This window comes from Podarcis melisellensis (genome assembly GCF_964234715.1).
Source record: "Podarcis melisellensis genome assembly, chromosome: 3".
NCBI classification, from domain to species: domain Eukaryota; kingdom Metazoa; phylum Chordata; class Lepidosauria; order Squamata; family Lacertidae; genus Podarcis; species Podarcis melisellensis.
Genome location: NC_138530.1, coordinates 3274378 through 3294533, shown reverse-complemented (window position 1 = coordinate 3294533; position 20156 = coordinate 3274378). Strand labels below are relative to the sequence as shown.

At 48.9% G+C, this 20156-nt stretch overlaps 1 protein-coding gene and 1 long non-coding RNA gene across 2 annotated transcripts in view; one reads left to right on the top strand and one right to left on the bottom strand.

Annotated features, from left to right (window-relative positions):
• LOC309366014 overlaps positions 1 to 20156 on the top strand; it is a 343316-nt gene that overhangs the window by 317372 nt on the left and 5788 nt on the right. The gene's annotated exons all lie outside the window — the stretch shown is intronic.
• The window catches only part of ELP3 (elongator acetyltransferase complex subunit 3), a 125035-nt gene continuing 105949 nt past the window's right edge, over positions 1071 to 20156 (bottom strand). The window contains exon 15 of the mRNA XM_081904108.1: positions 1071 to 2286. Within this exon, the coding sequence (XP_081760234.1) occupies positions 2210 to 2286 (77 nt within the window). The 3' untranslated portion in view covers positions 1071 to 2209. The remainder of the gene's footprint in view (positions 2287 to 20156) is intronic.

The window sequence follows — 20156 nt, the reverse complement described above, 5'->3', positions numbered from 1 at the left end:
AGTGTTGCCAGCTGGAATGGGAGCAGGACGTTTTTCCGTGCAAGCCAGATGCTGGACATGAGTACATAAAATGACTCCGCCAGGTCAGGTCAACGGTCCCTCTTGTCCAGCATGCTGTTCTCACAGTGGCTAACCAGATGCATGAGGGGAACCAGGACACAGGACCTGAGCACAAGAGAATCTCTCCTCTCCTGTCCTGTGGCTTCCAGTAACTCCCCCCCCCCCCGGCTTCCTCACCCACCTCTCCCGATGTCTTGGTTCCAACCAAGCTGTGCTTTCAGTGGAGGCAGTTCAGTGGAGGGCCTAGGACCCTCGTACCTACGGGACCGCCTCTCCCGATATGCCCCACGGAGAGCCTCAAGGTCCATAAATAGCAACATCCTAGAGGTCCCGGGCCCTAAGGAAGTCAGATTAGCCTCAACCAGAGCCAGGCCTTTTCAACACTGGCTCCAGCCTGGTGGAATGCTCTGTCTCATGAGACCAGGGCCCTGCAGGATCTGATTTCTTTCCGCAGGGCCTGTAAGACAGAGTTGTTCCACCTGGCCTTTGGCTTGGAATCAACTTGATCCCCTTCCTCTCTTTCCTTTCTCCTTCTGTGATGGAACCCCAATTTGGGGACTTCCCTGGCTTTTTTCTGGCCCACCTAGGACCAGTCTGGATAGTTGGCCTTGGTAAAGATTTGACGTTTTCATCCCCCAAAAGTTTTTGATTTGCGTTCCTACTGAAATGAGGCTGCATTTTAATGTTGTATTTTAATCTTGTTTTTAAGTTGTATTTTAATCAATTGTTTTTATACCTGGTGTTAGCTGCCCTGAGCCCGGTCTTGGCTGGGGAAGGCGGGTTATAAATAAAACTTCTTCTTTTTCTTCTTAGTTCATGAAGCTTTAACAGATGTTGCAAAAGGCCCTTTAACACAGAGGCACAGCATCTTGTGAAATGCCCCTCTCCCCAGCGAAAGTAGGAAAAAGCACACCCGTTTTTGCCTCGTGCACAGAGATTGGGGTGAAATCCTGGCCCCTGTAGATGAAATCCCCAACTCCCAGTTTGTAAAGACACAGCCAAACAGCAAAAAACAAACACCTAGGTATTTATTAGCAGGAGCGCTGCAGAGGTTGCAGATCTTTCACAAGCTGGCTCTCCGATCTCCATCTTTGGTGGCGTCTATGAATGCAAACCACAGAGAACCTTAGCGTCAACCCAAGGGCGGCGGGGGAGAGACCTGCTGCACTACAACTCCCACCAGCCGTAATTGATGGGAGTTTGAGCCCAACAAAATCTGGAGGGGCCCTGCCTCTGCTCTAAGTGCACGAGGACAAAGCAGTCCTGCTCTTTTGCAAACATGAAAAAAATATAGCTTACATCACCCAGGAGAGGCTATTGCATTTGGATCTAGGATCCCCTCCTCTTTGGTGTCCCTGCCCCCTGAGGAGGGGGGGGGGACATATGTAAAATAATGCTGACTCTCCTCTGATGGAAGAGGCTGCAGATATTGACACCACGACCGACATTGGCACTGTTTGCGTATTTTCTGCACTGTGGGATTCTGAAAGCAGCACATGTTACAATTGCTGCCTCTTTCTCTCCTTGCAAGGCAAAGATGTGCCACTGACAAGCGTGTTGAAACAAAAGAAGCCAAACTGCTAAAACTGGGCAGAATCCTCGAAAATCAACAACCCAGAGTGGTCTTAAGCTCCCACAATGCAGAGAGGGCAGATGAGTTTTGCAACCTGGAGTTTTGGACAAGAGGCAGGGTTGAAAGCCAATCAGATGCAAACAGCTTCAAGAGAGCAAGGTGCCCGCAAGCAAAATTATCCTCTTAAGTCCTCCCTGGCAGAGGAAAAAAAAAAAGGCGAATGTACGCACTCTTCAGCCCAAGGCAAGTTGATAAAAGATCTCCACCTCAAGGTTCTAGTCCTCTTGAAGGCCCCTGCTGATAAAAGCAGGTGCTGGTGTATGAAAACCAATACAAACCATAGAATCGTTTTAAAAAGGGTGATTGTTCATTAGAAATTGGGGGGGGGGGGACAGTCCCGGTGTAAAATGGGACACCGCTGAGTGCAAAAAGGCAGGTTTCAAATTGCAGGCGGCTGTATTCCCGGAGACTAGGCTTTTGCAGCAGGAGGTTGCCGTTCCCCTTCTGCCTGGAGGCCTCAAGAGGACCGAGGTTCAAAGACACAGCCTTGAATGCTCCTAGCTCCGCCCGTCTCTCTCAGTCCAGCCTTTTCACCATGTAGGGCCCCTCCAGTTCGTAGCCGATCTTCCTGTAGTAGTCCCTGGTGCCCACACCTGTAAGCAAAAGTGGGGAAATGGGTCAGTGCAAGGAGTCTGTGGAAGAAAAGATGCTCCACGGAGGGTATCCGTCATGGACTGGTTGGACGCAGAGGAATGGTGGGAGGAGCTGGTGGGGGAAGCACCAAGGGAAGAAGGATCAGAGCCCGGGGAGTGGTGGCGGGACAGTGATGAGCAGTCAGAGGGAGAAGACTGGGGAAAGGAGATGTCGGAAGCAGAAGGGGTAACTGTTAGTTTCTGTTTGCCACTGTTTGCTTAGAGTCACAAGACTCTGTTTACATTCCAGAGACATTCCATACTGTTGGAAGTCTCACGGGAGGCGGATGTGACGTACTGGTTTCCTGTTCCTTTGTTGTTCAGTTGCTCTCTGCCTTTCACAGAGAGAGGATGTGTTTTCTGTCTGCGTAGTAAGAAATAAACCACAGCGATGTAGCCATAAATCTCATCGCTTCCGCGTGCTGCTTTGATTCTCTGCTGAATGGGGGATGTGCCTGGAGCCCTATCAAAGGCTCAGGTCGTTAATTATCGTCGGAGGGCGATTCCGAAGGACTCGGCCGGAGAAGGATGAGCTTTATCAGCTCGGTCGAACGCAGATTCCGACAGTAACAGGGCTTAGTGAGCTGGGAGAGTCGGTGGCAGAGAGAAGTTCAGAATCAGAGGCAGAAGAAGAAGCAGGAGAGGAGGCAGACGAAGGGGAAGAGATGAGTCAGGCGGGGAAAGAGTCACAGGGGTCTCCCCCTCCTTCCGCAACAAGCTCCCTTGCACCCATCTCCCAGTGCCAGAAGAGGCATGAAAAGGGCAGAGGAGGGGTTGGCTTCATGCAGGCCCAGTCTCCACTTGCTTGGAAAAAGCCCTGGAGAGGAGGAGACTTAGACGGCTGTGGGGAGGAGGGGACATTCAGTCTCGGCAACTGATTTCAGGGAGCAAGACCCACAGGGAATGAGCTGCTGTGCTCATTAGGTCTGACCCTTAGCCGAGTCTGCGGAGATGGTGTTTTTGCCAATAAAGAGGTAATTCCAACTTTGAACTGTGTGGTGTACTAACAGGCATGCTCTGTGACAGTATCCCAACTTGCATAGAGGGTGTCCCAAGAGATGTTCCACAAAGACCAGGCATAGGCAAACTCAGCCCTCGAGATGTTTTGGGACTACAACTCCCATCACCCCTAGCTAGCAAGACCAGTGGTCAGGGATGATGGGACTTGTGGTCCCAAAACATCTGGAGGGCCGAATTTCTTATGCCTGATAGAGACCATTCCAACTTACTTGAGATTATTTCCTCAAGCTGAAGATAAGCCAGTTTGGAATCAACATGGCATCTGGCCCATCTGACCTCTTCCATTGCTGCTCTCAATGTGCAAATCCAACTTAGTAATGCCTACTGCATAGCAGGGGGTTGGATTAGATGACCCACGGGGTCCCTTGCAACGATTCTACGGCACTCCAGTCTTCTCTAGCCTGCTGCCTTCCAGCTGTTTCGGACCACAACAGGGCTGGCTGGGGCTGATGGGAGTTGTAGTGCCAAACAGCTGGAAGGTGCCAAGTGGGGGTGCACGCAGCTCTACTCTGACTGGCAGAGGCGCTCCCCAGATCTGCCCTGCCCCCCGAGATCTTTTAAAACTGGGAACTGAACCTGTGGCTTTCTGTGCCTAGAAAAACGCGCCCTACCACAGCTCAGGCTTCCACATGCAAAAACACCCACCCGCCTTCCGTTTGCAAGAAAAGGTGCCCTCTTTTTTAACTTCAAAACATCCGAATGCACATTCCAGGCTTCCACTGAGGCTAGGGGAAATGAAATGAACCGGGCGGGGGGAGAGGGAGAGACTTGAACCCGGATTCACCTCTCGTTTTTTGAACAAAAGCGAAGGAGTGGTAAATCTGTGGAAGGAGCCCAGATCATTACGGAGGACTGAAGAGGCTCGGTCGCAGTCCCGAGCGCGGGCTGGCCTCTCCGGAGCCCACACAGCTCATCCTTTATCTCCACTCCAGAAGCACTTCTGCATTCGGAGGCCACAATTAATTTCTCCCCCCACTCCTTGCGTAGGAAGGGGATTTGCAAAACACAATTGTCTCCCACAAAGGCTCCTTCCCTCCCTCCTATTCCCCTCCTCTGCTCCTTAATCAGATCCTGCCGCGCTCAAATCTTGGCTAAGCCCCGCTTGCGAGGAACGGCGGCTCTCCGTTAGCGTCCAGCGGAGAGGCAGAACCATTACAGGATAAACAACAGCTGCACACCCCCCTGCCGGGCTGAAAGCAGCACAGAGGCTTCCAGGACCACTCGCGGGAAGTTTGTTCGACAGCTTTATCCCGGCGGAGGCCGATCGGTCAGGGCAGAGAGGGCGCTGCCTCGCCAAACTCGGCCCACCTTCAGCCAGCCCCGAACTTCCATCTTAGTTACAAGCCCAAGGTGTGGCAATGAACTCTCGGCTTCCTCCCTCTTAGGCCGCATTCACAACACCCATTACAGCAAATGCATTCCCACCAAAGAATTCTAAGAACATTAGAAGGATCAGGCCCACGGCAGGAAGGATTTGACCTCATGGCCAGCTCTCCCCTCCTGTAGTTTTCATCCTGGCTAGCAGCCACCCATAGTCTCCTCCTCCTCCGTGAATCTGTCTAATCCTCTTCTAAAGTCATCCAAGTTGGTGGCCATCACTGCCTCCTCCATAGTTTACTGTATTTTTCGCTCTATAAGATGCACCCGACTTTAAGACGCACCTAGTTTTTAGAGGAGGAAAACAAGAAACAAGAAAGCAATGCAAAGCCTCTTGAGCGAAGAGGCAGGAGTGCTCCTGCTGCATTCAAGAGGCTTTGCGTGGCTATCTCCGAAGCCAGAAGAGCAGCGTGGTGTAGTGGTAAAGAAGCGGTAGACTCGTAATCTGGTGAACCAGGTTTGATTCCTCGCTCCTCCACATGCAGCTGCTGGGTGACCTTGGGCCAGTCACACTTCTCTGAAGTCTCTCAGCCCCACTCACCTCACAGAGTGTTTGTTGTGGGTGAGGAAGGGAAAGGAGAATGTTAGCCGCTTTGAGACTCCTGAAGGGGAGTGATAAAGCAGGATATCAAATCCAAACTCTAGCTGTTCTGGCTTCTGGCTTAGCCGCGCAGCCTGCATTCGCTCCATAAGACGCACACACATTTCCCCTTACTTTTTAGGAGGGAAAAAGTGCTTCTTATAGAGCGAAAAATACAGTACTACGGCTTCGACTGGCTGGCTAAACCAGGTGCACGCAACCGATGGATCTGAAGCCCTTGGTGAGTTGGGGGCTTTGCCTGCGTGCAAAGACAGGCTACGCCAGGTTGAGTGGATGAGACCGAGAGTGGGTACAATAGTCAAGGAGGTGGTTTCTGCACCTGCACTGTACAGGGAAGCGAGGGGCAGGTGGGGCATGTCCACCTGGAAAGGGAGCCCATCTAGGGAAAGGAAAACTCTGGGGTTAAGCTTCCACTGCCTTGCGTCAGTGAGAAAGGCTTCAGGAGTAAACCCTGACGAACAATCTGTACCCACTGCCTTGAGGGATATATTTGAGAGGAGAAAAGGTTAAGGAGTAAACCCAATAAACACATGAGACGTAACTGGCTGTGTTCTTAGATAAATAAGATATACTATTCATAGTATCAAATGGTAAATTTCAACAGAAGTAACTCATAAAGTTCGACAAACGAACAAAGCAGAAGGCTTTGTGAAAGGGTTTTGTGGGACTGTAACAACCTTTCAAAAGGGATGCGGGTGGCGCTGTGGGTTAAACCACAGAGCCTAGGACTTGCCGATCAGAAGGTCGGCGGTTCGAATCCCTGCAACGGGGTGAGCTCCTGTTGCTCAGTCCATGCTCCTGCCAACCTAGCAGTTCGAAAGCACGTCAAAGTGCGAGTAGATAAATAGGTAACGCTCTGGAGGGAAGGTAAACGGCGTTTCCGTGCGCTGCTCTGGTTTGCCAGAAGCGGCTTAGTCATGCTGGCCACATGACTCGGAAGCTGTACGCCGGCTCCCTCGGTCAATAAAGTAAGATGAGCACCGCAACCCCAAAGTTGGCCACGACTGGACCTAATGGTCAGGCGTCCCTTTACCTTTACCAACCTTTCATGTGGATGGTTTGGACTTTATGAACAGGCAGGTGGAACAGACACCATTACACGGATGGACCTTATGCATGAACTGATGATAGAATGATCTGATCCACTGGGTCTTCTGCTTTGTCCGTTTGTTGGACTTTATGAGTTACTTCTGCTGAAACTTACCATTTGATACTATGAATAGTATATCTTATTTATCTAAGAAGACAGCCGGTTACGTCTCATGTGTTTATTGAGTATGCTTTACGTGACCATAGGTTTGTTTGTTGTTGCTAAGGAGTAAACCCTACACAAATCTGGAGTGTAGTCCCTAAGGCGGTTGGATGGCCTCCTTCTGGCAACTCCTGCAGCCAAGCTGGTGCCCAATGTATTGCTCTGCTTTCCTTTGGACCACACCAGCGAGGCTGGGGGTGGGCGGGCTGTACAGTGGTACCTCAGGTTACATACGCTTCAGGTTACAAACTCTGCTAACTCAGAAATAGTGCTTTAGGTTAAGAACTTTGCTTCAGGATGAGAACAGAAATCAGGCTCTGGTGGCGCGGCAGCAGCGGGAGGCCCCATTAGCTAAAGTGGTGCTTCAGGTTAAGAACAGTTTCAGGTTAAGAACGGACCTCCGGAACGAATTAAGTACTTAACCTGAGGTACCACTGTATTCTCTTCTGGGCAGCCCAGGACCTCCACACACACTGCCCAGGCTTGTGTGAAGTACTTCCTTTTGTCCATACTGGATTTTCCAACACTCAACCTCATCGGGGAGCTGTAGTTCATTAAGAGTTGTTAGGAGATTACCACCACCACCCATTCTCTTCCCAGAGCTACAATTCCTAGAGATGTTGAGCAATTCATCTCTTTTCCCAGGGAGCTCTGGGCATTGTAGCTCTGGAAGAGGAAAAGGCTGCAGGTTCCTCATTTGTATCATATGCCCTGAAATCCATTCCCTGGGGTTTTTATGCAGGAAGGAGAACGGGCACTGCAATGTTGACCACTGGACTGCACTCCCGTCGGTCAGGCTGCCTCTGCAAAGTACAGCCGCCAAAATTTCAGGGTCCCTGCTGGGTCACGACAAACCCTCCAAGCAAACCATCGCTCCTGGGGAGGCTCAAGCTATGCCTGCCTTGAGTTGCGTTCATGCACTGCTCATCCAAGGTCTCAGAATCTTGCGGCTCAGCAAAATGCAGACTTAGCTGAGAGTTAGGTATATTCGCCTCTCTGAGTGACGCACACTCGAGCATCAGGCAAAAAGTGGCGGTCAATGAAAAGGGCATCCTATTACCCTTTTCTGTGCCTTTGCTGCTGCAATTCTCTCTCTCTCTCAAAATAATTTTTATCGGAATTTTATTTACAACATAACACAACCCCCCAATACACAAATCCACCCTCATTAAAAATGAACATAACATACAGTGAGCATAACATACAAAAATACAAACAACCAAATAAAAGACTTCTTTTATTCTGTATCTGGTCTCCTTGTTTACTTCTTATAAACTGTTTCCTTTATGAATAATTATTAAGCTTTTTCTAATTATAACAAAGTCTGCTGCAGACATTAATCGAAACAAGTCCAGGTATGTATTTTAGGGCTCTGTTTTGTGAAGTATTCTCTGCATTTCCCCCCTGCTTTTTGAAACTCTTGTCTGGTGTGATCTCTAATTGCCTCTGTTAATCTAGCCAGTTCAATATACTCTAACAGTTTATCTTGCCATTCCTTTTTTGCTGGCACAGTTTCTTTTCCCCCAATTTTTAGCAATTAGGATCCTTGCCGCTCCTGTGGAATTCTCATTCAATATGTGGAAGAGGATGCTTTTAATAGAATCATGGAACTGTGGAGTCGAAAGAGATCCCAAGCATCATTTAGTCCAACCCCCTGCAATGCGGGAATTTTCTTACCCTACAGGAGAGGACAGAACAGGTCCAAGTCCTACCAAATCTGGCACATGCACACTGCAGTCACCACATTGGGAACTTATTCTCTATCATGTCAGCATACAAAGTGCTGTGCGCACTGGGCAACTCATCTTACCCTAACAACCCCACTGAGGTTTAGGGCTGTTAGGCAGTGAGAAACTCAGGGTCCAGCCAGAGAACTGTGTGGAACAATCACAACCATCTGAAGATGGTTTGCCCAAGGTCTAAGCACGCAGCCCCGCTGAGATTTCAAATAATATGCAGGGTTGACTGCCAGAATCCAACAGTTTATTTATCTTCCATTATACTGAAAGGTATCACCTTGCCGACAAAGGTCCGTATAGTTAAAGCTATGGTTTTCCAAGTAGTGATATATGGAAGGGAGAGCTGGGCCATAAAGAAGGCTGATTGCCGAAGAATTGATGCTTTTGAATTATGGTGCTGGAGGAGACTCTTGAGACTCCCATGGATTGCAAGAAGATCAAACCTCTCGATTCTGAAGGAAATCAGCCCTGAGTGCTCACTGGAAGGACAGATCCTGAAGCTCAGGCTCCAAGACTTTGGCCACCTCATGAGAAGAGAAGACTCCCTGGAAAAGACCTTGATGTTGGGAAAGATGGAGGGCACAAGGAGAAGGGGACGACAGAGGACGAGATGGTTGACAGTGAAGCTACGGACATGAGTTTGACCAAACTGCGGGAGGCAGTGGAAGACAGGAGTGCCTGGCCTGCTCTGGTCTGTGGGGTTATGAAGAGTCGGACACAACTGAACAACTAAACAACAACATATTGAAAGGGCTGCTGCATGGAAGGTGGAGCAAGCTTGTTTTCTCCTCTGGAGGATATGACTCGAACCAATGGCTTCAAGGAGATTCTGACTCAACATCAGGAAGAACCTTCTGACGGTAAGAGCTACTTGACACTGGAACGGATTTCCTTAGGAGGTTGTAGACTCTCCTTCCTTTGAGGTTTTTAAACAGGGGTTGTATGGCCTTCAGTCATGGGTGCCTTAGTTGAGATTCCTGCATTGCAGGGGGCTAGACTGGATGGCCCTTTGGTCTCCCAACCCTAGAATTCTCTGATTCTAACACCCTTAATCATTCCAAAACAGAGACACCTCTCTCGTTCTCTTTTAAGAACGGATCATGTTTAGTCTGAGGGTTGGTGGATGAGAACGTAAGAAGTGTCTGCTGGATCGGGCCAAGGGCCCAACTAGTCCAGCATCTTGTTCTCACCATGGGTAGGCAAACTGAGGCCTGGGGGCAGGATCCGGCCCAATCGCCTTCTCAATCCAGCCTGCGGATGGTCCGGGAATCAGCGTGTTTCTACATGAGTAGAACGTGTGCTTTTATTAAAATACATCTCTGGGTTATTTGTGGGGCCTGCCTGGTGTTTTTACATGAGTAGAATATGTGCTTTTATTTAAAATGCATCTCTGGGTTATTTGTGGGGCATAGGAATTCTTTCATTTCCACCCCAAAATATAGTCCACCCCCCACAAGGTCTGAGGGACAGTGGACCAGCCCCATGCTGAAAACGTTTGCTGACCCCTGCCTTTGAGTCTTGTGTCTCAAGACTCTGTGGAGAGGCAAACTAATTTTAATTCAACGTTGTATTTTAATCCTGTTTTTAAGTTGTATTTCAATCAATTTGTTTTTATATCAGCTGTTAGCTGCCCTGAGCCCGCCTTGGCTGGGGAGGGTGGGGTATAAATAATAATTTTTTATTTTATTATCATTATAAGACCGGGGGCTGGATCCTGCCCAATTACCTTCTCAATCTGGCTCGCGGATGGTCTGGTCTAGGAGTCAGCGTGTTTTTACATGAGTAGAATGTGCCCTTTTATTTAGAATGCACCTCTGGGTTATTTGTGGGGCATAGTTATTTGTTTATTCCCCCCCCAAAAAATATAGTCTGGCCCCCCACAAGGTCTGAGGGACAGTGGACCGGCCCCCTGCTGAAAAAGTTTGCTGACCCCTGGTTCTCACAGTGGCCAAACCAGATGTCCCAAAGGGAAACTGAGTGCTCTCTCTGCATGCGATTCACAGCGACTTGTATTCACAGGAATATCCTGCCTGTGACATGGGAGGGAGCACATCGCCTTCTCCTCCCCGACCTTGTCTAATCCTCTTAGCAGGAAAGACTTCATTACAGAAGTCAGATTACTCTCCGGTTTGCCTACGTACTTATATTTCGTCAGCATCAAGTACGTAGGAGATGCAAAAGCTTCTCTCCTGGCTCCCGCTGCCCTGGATGTGTGCTCGTGCGGGGTTTTCATTATTCAGCGATGAGAAAAAGTCTATCGGAACATGCTCAGAGGCATTCCTAAGAACGCAAGGAGGGCCTGCTGGGTCCGGCCAGTGGGGCGGATCTGGTCCAGTGTCCTGTTCTCACAGTGGCCAACCAGATAACCAGATGCTGGTGGGAGAAACCTGCAGGCAGGACTCGAACACAAGACCAACTCTCCCCTCTTGTGGTTTCCAGTAGCTGGCATTCAGACGCATCACTGCCTCTGACTGTGGAGGCAGAGCCGAGCCGCCCTGGCTAGGAGCCATCGGTAGCCCTCTCCTCCTCCATGAATTTGCCCAATCCTCTTATAAACGTCTCCAAGTTGGTGGCCATCATTGCCTCCTGCAGCAGGGAGTTCCATAGTTTAACTATGCGCTGCGTGAAGGTTTCCTGTCAGGGAACTGCCATCAGAAAAGGGGAGGCAGGCAGAGGGGCCGTTGGGATACAGGGAGGTTCTGAAAATCTTGCGAAGCACTTCCTCTTCCTTCAGTGGGGAAAGCCACACCTCCAGTGGGGAAGAGGGGAGGGGACCAGAGAATGCTGCTGGGAGCCCCTCTGAGGGTGGGGGAAAGCCACCCCTCCAGGGTACAGGAGGGGAAAGGGCTAGAGGAGGCTGCAGGGAGCCTCAGCACTGCTCCTGGCCAAGCCAGCCAGGAGGGAAACACGCCTCTTCTGTCACCCACCTTGCGCAGAGGAGTAATACACAAAGAAGGAAAGAAACGACTGGCGGTGACTAAGTTCCTATGTTGGGGGAGGACCCGGAAAGAACCACTCCTGGATTCTGCTAGCAATTGAGGCAGACATGAACTGATGGTTCTGCACTGTAAATAGTTTTTGCACCAAAATAAAGCCTTTAAAAGACAGGTCGGAGTCCTGCCTGGTTACTCACGAGCAACCACCTCTGACACCTGACATTTCCTTTCATTCCTCCTCTCATTTGTAGCTGAAATAAGCCACCCTTGGTTCAAATTAAGCCACACTCAATCATTTCAGTGCTAAAAAGGACTCGATCATTTTCAGATTCTAAAGAAAAGGGAGGTCATAACAGATGCTGTTATTTGCATGCAGGTGAAAGCTTAAGGTGGGCCACCAGAGATTTTTCAGCTGTGAATCTTGCATCGCAGGAGGTTGAGGTTGTTGCGTATATTTAGTCTGGAGAAGACAGGCAATAGGAGAGCCATCTTCAAATATCTGAAGGGCTGTCGCATGGAAGATGGAGCAAGCTTGTTTTCTCCTTGGCAAGAGCCAGCATGGTGTAGTGGTTAAGAGTGGTGGACTCGTAATCTGGTGAACCAGGTTCGCTTCCTCGCTCCTCCACATGCAGCTCCACATGCTGGGTGACCTTAGGCTAGTCACACTTCTCTGAAGTCTCTCAGCCTCACTCACCTCACAGATTGTTTGTTGTATGATATGTAAACTGCTAAAGATGAGGTAAAATGAAAATCAGATAGAGGGGACTTGGGGAAGCCCACCTAACAATGTTTAGAAAAAATAAGGATAAGACAACAATCTGTATTGTTTGTTTTTCTGTTTGTGTTGTTTATTTGTGTTATAAAATGAATAATTTTTTTTTGGGGGGGAAACTCAAAACCACGTCACACGCATGCGCGGAAGCGGTGAATCGCGACCTGTGCATGCGCAGGCGCGGGTTGAGTTCTGCTCTGGATGTGAACGGGGCTACGGAACGGATCTCGTTCGCATCCAGAGGTACCACTGTATATGGAAAAACTTTCTGACAGTAAGAGCTGTTCGACTGAGGAACGGTGTCTCTTCGGGAGGTTGTGGGCTCTTCTTCCTTGGAGGTTTTTAATAATAATAATAATAATAATAATAATAATAATAATAATAATAATAATATATTATTTGTACCCTGCCCATCTGGCTGGGTTTCCCCAGCCACTCTGGGTGGCTTCCACAAAGACCAAAAATACACTAAGATGTCACACATTAAAAACTTCCCTGAACAGGGCTGAATGAATGAATAGACTTTATTTGCATAGCCGACAGGCCATAGCATCACAGGACAAACACCAACAAAAATAAAACTTGGCAGAGGTAATAAAATAATAATAATAAAACGTAATAATAATAATAATAATAATAATAATAATAATAATAATAATAATATCTTAGGGGAGGAATCCGGGTGACGACACTGATGTCACTCAGATAGCAGCTCTCAGTCTCATTGCTCTCTCAATAAATTTGGCAACCTTCTCTGTTGTCAAGCTGTTCTGGTCGGCTAGGAGTGAGAACAATTTGGCTTCACAAGAGCGGCCCGGGATGGCAGATAGGAGCGGCGTGATGGTCTCGTCCCTGAGATCTTTATATAGGGAGCAAGACAAGAGAACGTGTGACACAGTCTCTACGTAGCCAGCTCCACAGGGGCAGAGCCGGTTCTCAAATGCTATTTTTTGATAACTACCTTCAAGAACAGCTGAGGGTAACATATTTAGTCTGGCCAGTATAAAGGCCCGTCTGAGTTTTGGAATGGTTAAGGTAGACAAATAAGGTGCCCGAAAATCAAAGTGGGAGGGGGGCAGATAAGCGTACCAAGCACTAAATTTCTTAATATAGGCCAGGTTATTCTGCTGCTCAATATCCTTCATGCGCTGGTCAATAAAGATTTTTGCCTTGGGGAGACTCATTTTCAGGAGATGCTGTGCTTGGAGGCCACATGTAAGTAGTTTTTGATGCACTACTTTGGACCACCGACTTCTATGAGCATCTCGTACTGCTAGAGGTAGTAGTCCGGATGGGTTTAAATTTAAGCGAAGCCAATAGTTGAATGTTCTTAACCAGGTCCGGGTTTCGACGGAGAGGAGGCCAGTCTCCAGCCGTGGGGGGGGGGGGGGACAGGGCTGCCTTAAGATGTCTTCTGCATGTCAGGTAGTTGTTTATTTCCTTGACATCTGGTGGGAGGGCGTTCCACAGGGTGGGCGCCACCACTGAGAAGGCCCTCTGTCTGGTTCCCTGTAGCTTTGCTTCTCGCAATGAGGGAACCGCCAGAAGGCCCTCGGCGCTGGACCTCAGCGTCTGGGCAGAACGATGGGGGAGGAGACGCTCCTTCAGGTATACTGGGCCGAGGCCGTTTTTAAGCAGAGCTTGGATTGCCATCTGTCATGGATGCTTTAGTTGTGATTCCTGGTTGCAGGGGGTGGACTGGATGACCCTTGGGGTCCCTTCCAACTCTACAGTTCTATGATTCTAGCCTCCCTTATCCTCCTCTTCCTTTTTTCCCTACTGCAGCAGCAACTCCCACCACCCAACCGATGCAGCCGGGGTGAGGCGGAGCGGCTGCGGAGTCATTAATGAAATATCGCCGTCTCTCTAGGAGACCAATGAGATGTAATCGCTCCATCTGGAGCTCTGTGGTGGCTCCGAGATTGTTTCCAATGGTACAAAAGGAAACCTAATGGATGCGTCCGGAGCGGCGCTGATGGCAGGCCCCCCCACCCCCACCAAAATAAAACAAAAAGCCTAAGTGAGATGGAATTAGCCTGCAGATGGGCAGAGCGCCCAGCCTCCCCGACGCCCAAATATTAATGTCAGAATGCTGATAGCTAAGCTCCCTTTTAATGAAGTAGAAAATTCGAGCGTAAACTGTTTGCCATTTCAAAATCCATACCATACGTTTCCATCGTTAGCTCTTCTTTCTTACAGAGGGAGTTTATTTCTATTTATTTGCCTTTTATTAATTGCATTTCTAGTCCACTTCAAGGGACGCGGCTGGCGCTGTGGGTTAAACCACAGAGCCTAGGGCTTGCCAATCAGAAGGTCGACGGTTCAAATCCCCACAACAGGGTGAGCTCCCGTTGTTCGGTCCCAGCTCCTGCCAACCTAGCAGTTCAAAAGCACGTCAAAGTGCAAGTAGATAAATAGGTACCACTCCGGTGGGAAGGTAAACAGTGTTTCTGTGAGCTGCTCTGGTTCGCCAGAAGCGGCTTAGTCCTGCTGGCCACATGACCCGGAAGCTGTACGCCGGCTCCCTCGGCCAATAAAGTGAGATGAGCGCCGCAACCCCAGAGTCGGCCACGACTGGACCTAATGGTCAGGGGTCCCTTTACCTTTAGTCCACTTCAAAGAGGCTCAAGATGGCGAATATCAGGGTCTCCCAAACTTGGTTCTCCTGCTGTTTTCGGACTACAAGTCCCATCATCCCTGACCACTGGTCCTGCTAGCTAGGGATGATGGGAGTTGTAGTCCGAAAACATCAGGGGAGCCAAGTTTGGGAAAGCCTAGAGCAGCCTTTCTCAACCAGTGGGTCCCCAGATGTTGTTGAACTACAACTCCCATCACCCCTAGCTAGCAAGGCCAGAGCTCAGGGATGATGGGAGCTGTAGTCCAACAACTTCTGGGGACCCACAGGTTGAGAACTGCTGGCCTAGAGTATATGGTCCTCCCCCCGCCCCCATTTAATCCCCACACCAGTGAGGTAGGCCAGGTTAAGAGAGGCAGTGACTGGCCCAAGCTCACCCAGTGAGCTTTTTGGCCGTGCGGGGATTTGAACCCATGTCCCCCCAGGCGCTAGCCTAACACTCTAACCAGTACACCACACGGCAGGTCTACGAGAGGAAAAGGGGTGTGATAGCAGGACATCTGCTCTGCATGCAGAAGACCCCGGGTTTGATCCCCCATTTTAAAACTTAATTTTTCTTATACACGACACCTGCAGCAAGAATCCTGGTGGCTTAGTACTGGAAAGGGAATCAGTTACCCACTAGGGGAGAATGGTTATGTAAGCTTTCAGAATACAGTGGTGCCCCGCAAGACGAATGCCTCGCAAGACGAAAAACCCGCTAGACGAAAGGGTTTTCCGTTTTTTGAGCTGCTTCCCAAGACGAATTTCCCTATTGGCTTGCTTCGCAAGACGAAAACGTCTTGCAAGTTTGTTTCCTTTTTCTTAACACCATTAATACAGTTGCGACTTGACTTTGAGGAGCAACTCATAGAACGCAGTGTACATAGTAGCCTTTTTTGAGGTTTTTAAAGACTTTGGTGATTTTTGAAGCTTTTCCAAAACTTCTTTTGCAGCCATTTGGTAAGTTAAGCTTTTAAAACTTTTTTTTTGGGGGGGTTGGATTTTGGGTTGGGGTGTTTGGAATTCAAGGACTTGGTGTTGGGGAGGGGTTTGCAAGAATCTGGAAACTTGTTTTTTCCCCTGCATTTTTATGATTTTCTGTGACCATTGGGCCACTCTGCTGTTTTTTTAAAAAATTTTGGATTTGAATTTCTGTGTGTTGGGTGGCTGGGGAACAGTTGGGGAGGGGTTTGCAAGAATCTGGAAGCTTGTGATTTTTTTCCTGCATTTTTATGATTTTCTGTGACCATTGGGCCACTCTGCTGTTTTTTTAAAAAAATTCTGGGTTTGAATTTTGAAATGCTCTTTACAGTATGTGTGACTTTAAAGAGCACTTAATAAACTCTTGTTGTACCAAATTAGGCTTTGTTTGGACTTTTTTTGACCATAGGAACGCATTAATTGATTTTCAATGCATTCCTATGGGATTTCGTGCTTCGCAAGACGAAAAATTCGCTAGACGAAAAAATTCGTGGAACGAATTAATTTCATCTTGCGAGGTACCGCTGTATTCAGAATTAGCCAAATTGACAGATATAAGACGACGAAAGCCCAAAAGCGAAGCGAAAAAGGAATGGGAGTGCCTAAATGAATACCTTAAAAGCCAAGGTTCGAGGACAGAAATCTGGCTGAGTCTGGAATAACCTTGTGAAGTCAAAAGATAAGAAAGAGGGATTTATACCTAGATGCTAGGATAGAGATGACAAGGAAAACAGGAAGACACCATGAGAGGTAAAGGCGGTGCTGTGGGATTGGTGGAAGTCAATGTTTGTTTTTCTTTTTAGTGTTCATATTATTAATTTGTAAGATTTGGATTTTTTTGTATGCTTGTTTTTGTGTTTTGTGTATTGTTATTTTTTGTTGTTGTGTGAAGAATACTAATAAAATTAATAATTTTAAAATAATAATAATAATAATAATAATAGGGGAAGAAGGGACAGTGAGGAGTGAGGCAACTACATGGGTGCTTTGTCATTCCATGCGGAGTCACGGGGACGGGCTCAGCAGGAAGGAAGCCTCGCAGATAGTCAACCCTGATAGACAGCAATGTCTATTGGAAACAAGAGGAGATACCGACAATAGAAGACTGGAGAATGAAGCTGACTGACTATGCAGAACTGGACAGATTAACCGGAAAAATTAGATATCTTCAAGACCAAAAGTTCATCGAGGACTGGGGGAAATTTGTTGAATATCTGAAAAGAACATGTGATGTGCAAACAACACTGGTGGGATTTCAAGAAGCACTGTGAAAACAGAGATATATTGTTAAAAAACAAACAAACAGGAGTGGGAGGGAAGTTCAATGGCAATATAAACAGAGAAATGCGTAAACTGAGAAGTAAATATGGATGGTTGTCAGAGAATCTGAAGGAAGTCTAAAAAGTAACAAATTTGTGAAAATCTGTGAAAATTTAATTGTATTTTTTGTATTGGAAAATAATAAAAATTATATTGGAAAAAAAAAAGACAGCAATGTCTCTCCAGGGTTTCAGGCAACGCTCCTTTACACAATGCATAGTTGAACTATGGAACTCCCTGCCACAGGAGCCAGTGCTGGATGGCTTTAAAAAGAGGACTGGAAGTTAAGGCTATCAATGGCTCCGAGCCACAGTGGCTATGCTCCACTTTCATGGCCAGTGTCGGCGATGCTTCTGAATCCCAGTTGCTAGAAAGCACAGGAGGGGAGGGTTGCTCTTGGATTCGAATCCTGCCCCCAGGTTCCCCAGAGGCCTGTGGTTGGCCACCGTGAGAACAGCATGCTGGCCTAGATGGGCTCCCACTGGCCAGATCCAGGAGGGGTCTTTGCATGTTCTTATGAGGCATAAGAGACATCACCTTGCTGACAAAGGTCCGTATAGTTAAAGCTACGGTTTTCCCAGTAGTGATGTATGGAAGGGAGAGCTGGACCATAAAGAAGGCTGATCGGCCGAAGAATTGATGCTTTTGAATTCTGGTGCTGGAGGAGACTCTTGAGAGGCCCATGGACTGCAAGAAGATCAAACCTCTCCCTTCTTAAGGAAATCAGCCCTGAGTGCTCACTGGAAGGACAGATCCTGAAGCTGAGGCTCCAAGACTTTGGCCACCTCATGAGAAGAGAAGACGCCCCGGAAAAGACCCTGATGCTGGGAAAGATGGAGGGCCCAAGGAGAAGGGGACGACAGAGGACGAGATGGTGGGACAGTGTTCTCGAAGCTACCAGCATGAGTTTGACCAAACTGCAGGAGGCAGTGGAAGACAGGAGTGCCTGGCGTGCTCTGGACCTGGGGGTCACAAAGAGTCGGACACGACTAAACAACAACATGAGGCATACAGTGGTACCTCGGGTTACATACGCTTCAGGTTACACACGCTTCAGGTTACAGACTCCTTTAACCCAGAAATAGTACCTTGGGTTAAGAACGTTGCTTCAGGATGAGAACAGAAATCGTGCTCCGGCGGGGTGGCAGCAGCGGGAGGCCCCATTAGCTAAAGTGGTGCTTCAGGTTAAGAACAGTTTCAGGTTAAGAACAGACCTCCGGAACGAATTAAGTACTTAACCCGAGGTACCACTGTATTTCTTCCAACAGGACTTGTGTGTGCGCAGCATGCCTCCCTCTGCCCCCTGCCCCCCAAAAGGGAACACAGAACCATAGAATTGCCGTGCTGGAAGGGGCTGCAAGGGTCATCTAGTCCAACCCCTTGCCCTGCAGGAATCCTTTGCCCTGCGTGGGGCTCAAACCCACAACCCTTGAGATTAAGAGGCTCATGCTCGGCCGACCGAGCTACAGATATTCCGAGGTTCAATGGCAGGAGAGGAGAGCTGAGTCCTCAGTCCTGCCGCAGCTCAATTTCCCCCTTTTGTTTCTCAAAGGAGCTGGCCAACGAAGGGACAGCCGGCTCGGACGTCATCGCTTCCTGGAGTCCTCCCCTCCTTCCCAGACCCGGCGGCTGCAGTGCCCACTCAGGCATTCAGCATTTCTGGCCTGTGTCCATGTTAATTTTCTACTTGACGGCACACAAATCGAAATCTGGTCTGGGGGAAAGCTGATCAGCCCCGCTACGTGGTAATTAATTCGCGGCGCAGAAGCGCAACGCTGGCAAGGCGGGCCCCCCTTCCCCAATGCTGCCCCACAGGAGAGGTGGGACGTCATTGAAATGACGGCGAGCGGGGGGGGGGGGAAGGATATTTTTATCTCCCTTCCCCACCACCACCGGCTCACGCACAGACCCAACATAAAATAGGAAGGCATTAAACATCTTCGAAATGACTAAGGAGCATGTTGCAAACATTGCTGGACCCAAGTCTCTGATCAGGGAGTGATGGCATGCACAAAGCATTTTTTTTTCCAACGGGGAAGGGGGAGAGATAGGGGGCAAAGGGCAGTCCTTTGGGTCGTCCTTTCAGCTGGGGAGTCCCAGGGGCTGGGGAGTTGCAGAAGAAGCCTGTGGGAGTCAGGGGGCAAAGATCTAGAGCAGCATTAGGCAAGGGGGGCCAGGATTAGGCAACTGCAGGGATGAACGACTATTAGTGAGAATGGGAGGGGAAGTTGGGGATCGTCCACCTGGGAGAAGGAAAACTCAGGACATCTTCAGGAGAGGAAAAGGCTAAGGAGTAAAACCTACACAAATCCGGAATGGAGTCCTTAAGGGGGTTGGATGGCGCCTTGTAAACCTCCTTCCGGCAGCCAAGCTGGTGCCAACCTTCTTGTTCTGCTTTCCTATGGACCACATCAGCCAGGCTGAGAGGGGGGGTCATTTGGGAAGCCCAGGACCTCCAGGCACACTGCCCAGGCTTGCAGGAGGCCAGTCTGCTGCTGCTAACGCAGTTGTTTGACTTCACCCCTGGAGGTGAACTCCATTGTCTATCAAGACATACAAATACCCACAACAACAACAACATGAAGGATGGCTCTGTTTTGGCTCCATGGCAGGAGGTAGAAGAAGAAGAAGAAGAGTTTGGATTTGATATCCCGCCTTTCACTCCCTTTAAGGAGTCTCAAAGCGGCTCAAATTCTCCTTTCCCTTCCTCCCCCACAACAAACACTCTGTGAGGTGAGTGGGGCTGAGAGACTTCAGAGAAGTGTGACTGGCCCAAGGTCACCCAGCAGCTGCATGTGGAGGAGCGGAGACGCGAACCCGGTTCCCCAGATTACGAGACTACCGCTCTTAACCACTGCACCACACTGGCACCAGCAATGCTTCTGAATACCAGTGGCTGGAAACCACAGAAGGGGAGGCACTCGCCACAGGTTGGGGGGAAACATTCGGAGCCGGCAAGTTACCCCAAAGGTTTGCCCCCGCCCTCGTTTTAGATCGAACTTCCTACTCACAGAGATTTCTCCTCTGGGTTTCCATCCAAGCCTTCTCTTCCCTGCTATAAAAGCACAATTTCTATAGCCTCCTTAATCTCCTCTTTTTTGGAGAATGCCTGGGAAAGGGTAGATGGAGATGTGTCGGTGGGATAGCTTTGTCTTAGGGCAGAGGTGGGATTAGAGGGTCTCTTCAAACGATGCTAAACGTCACAGCGCCGCCCCC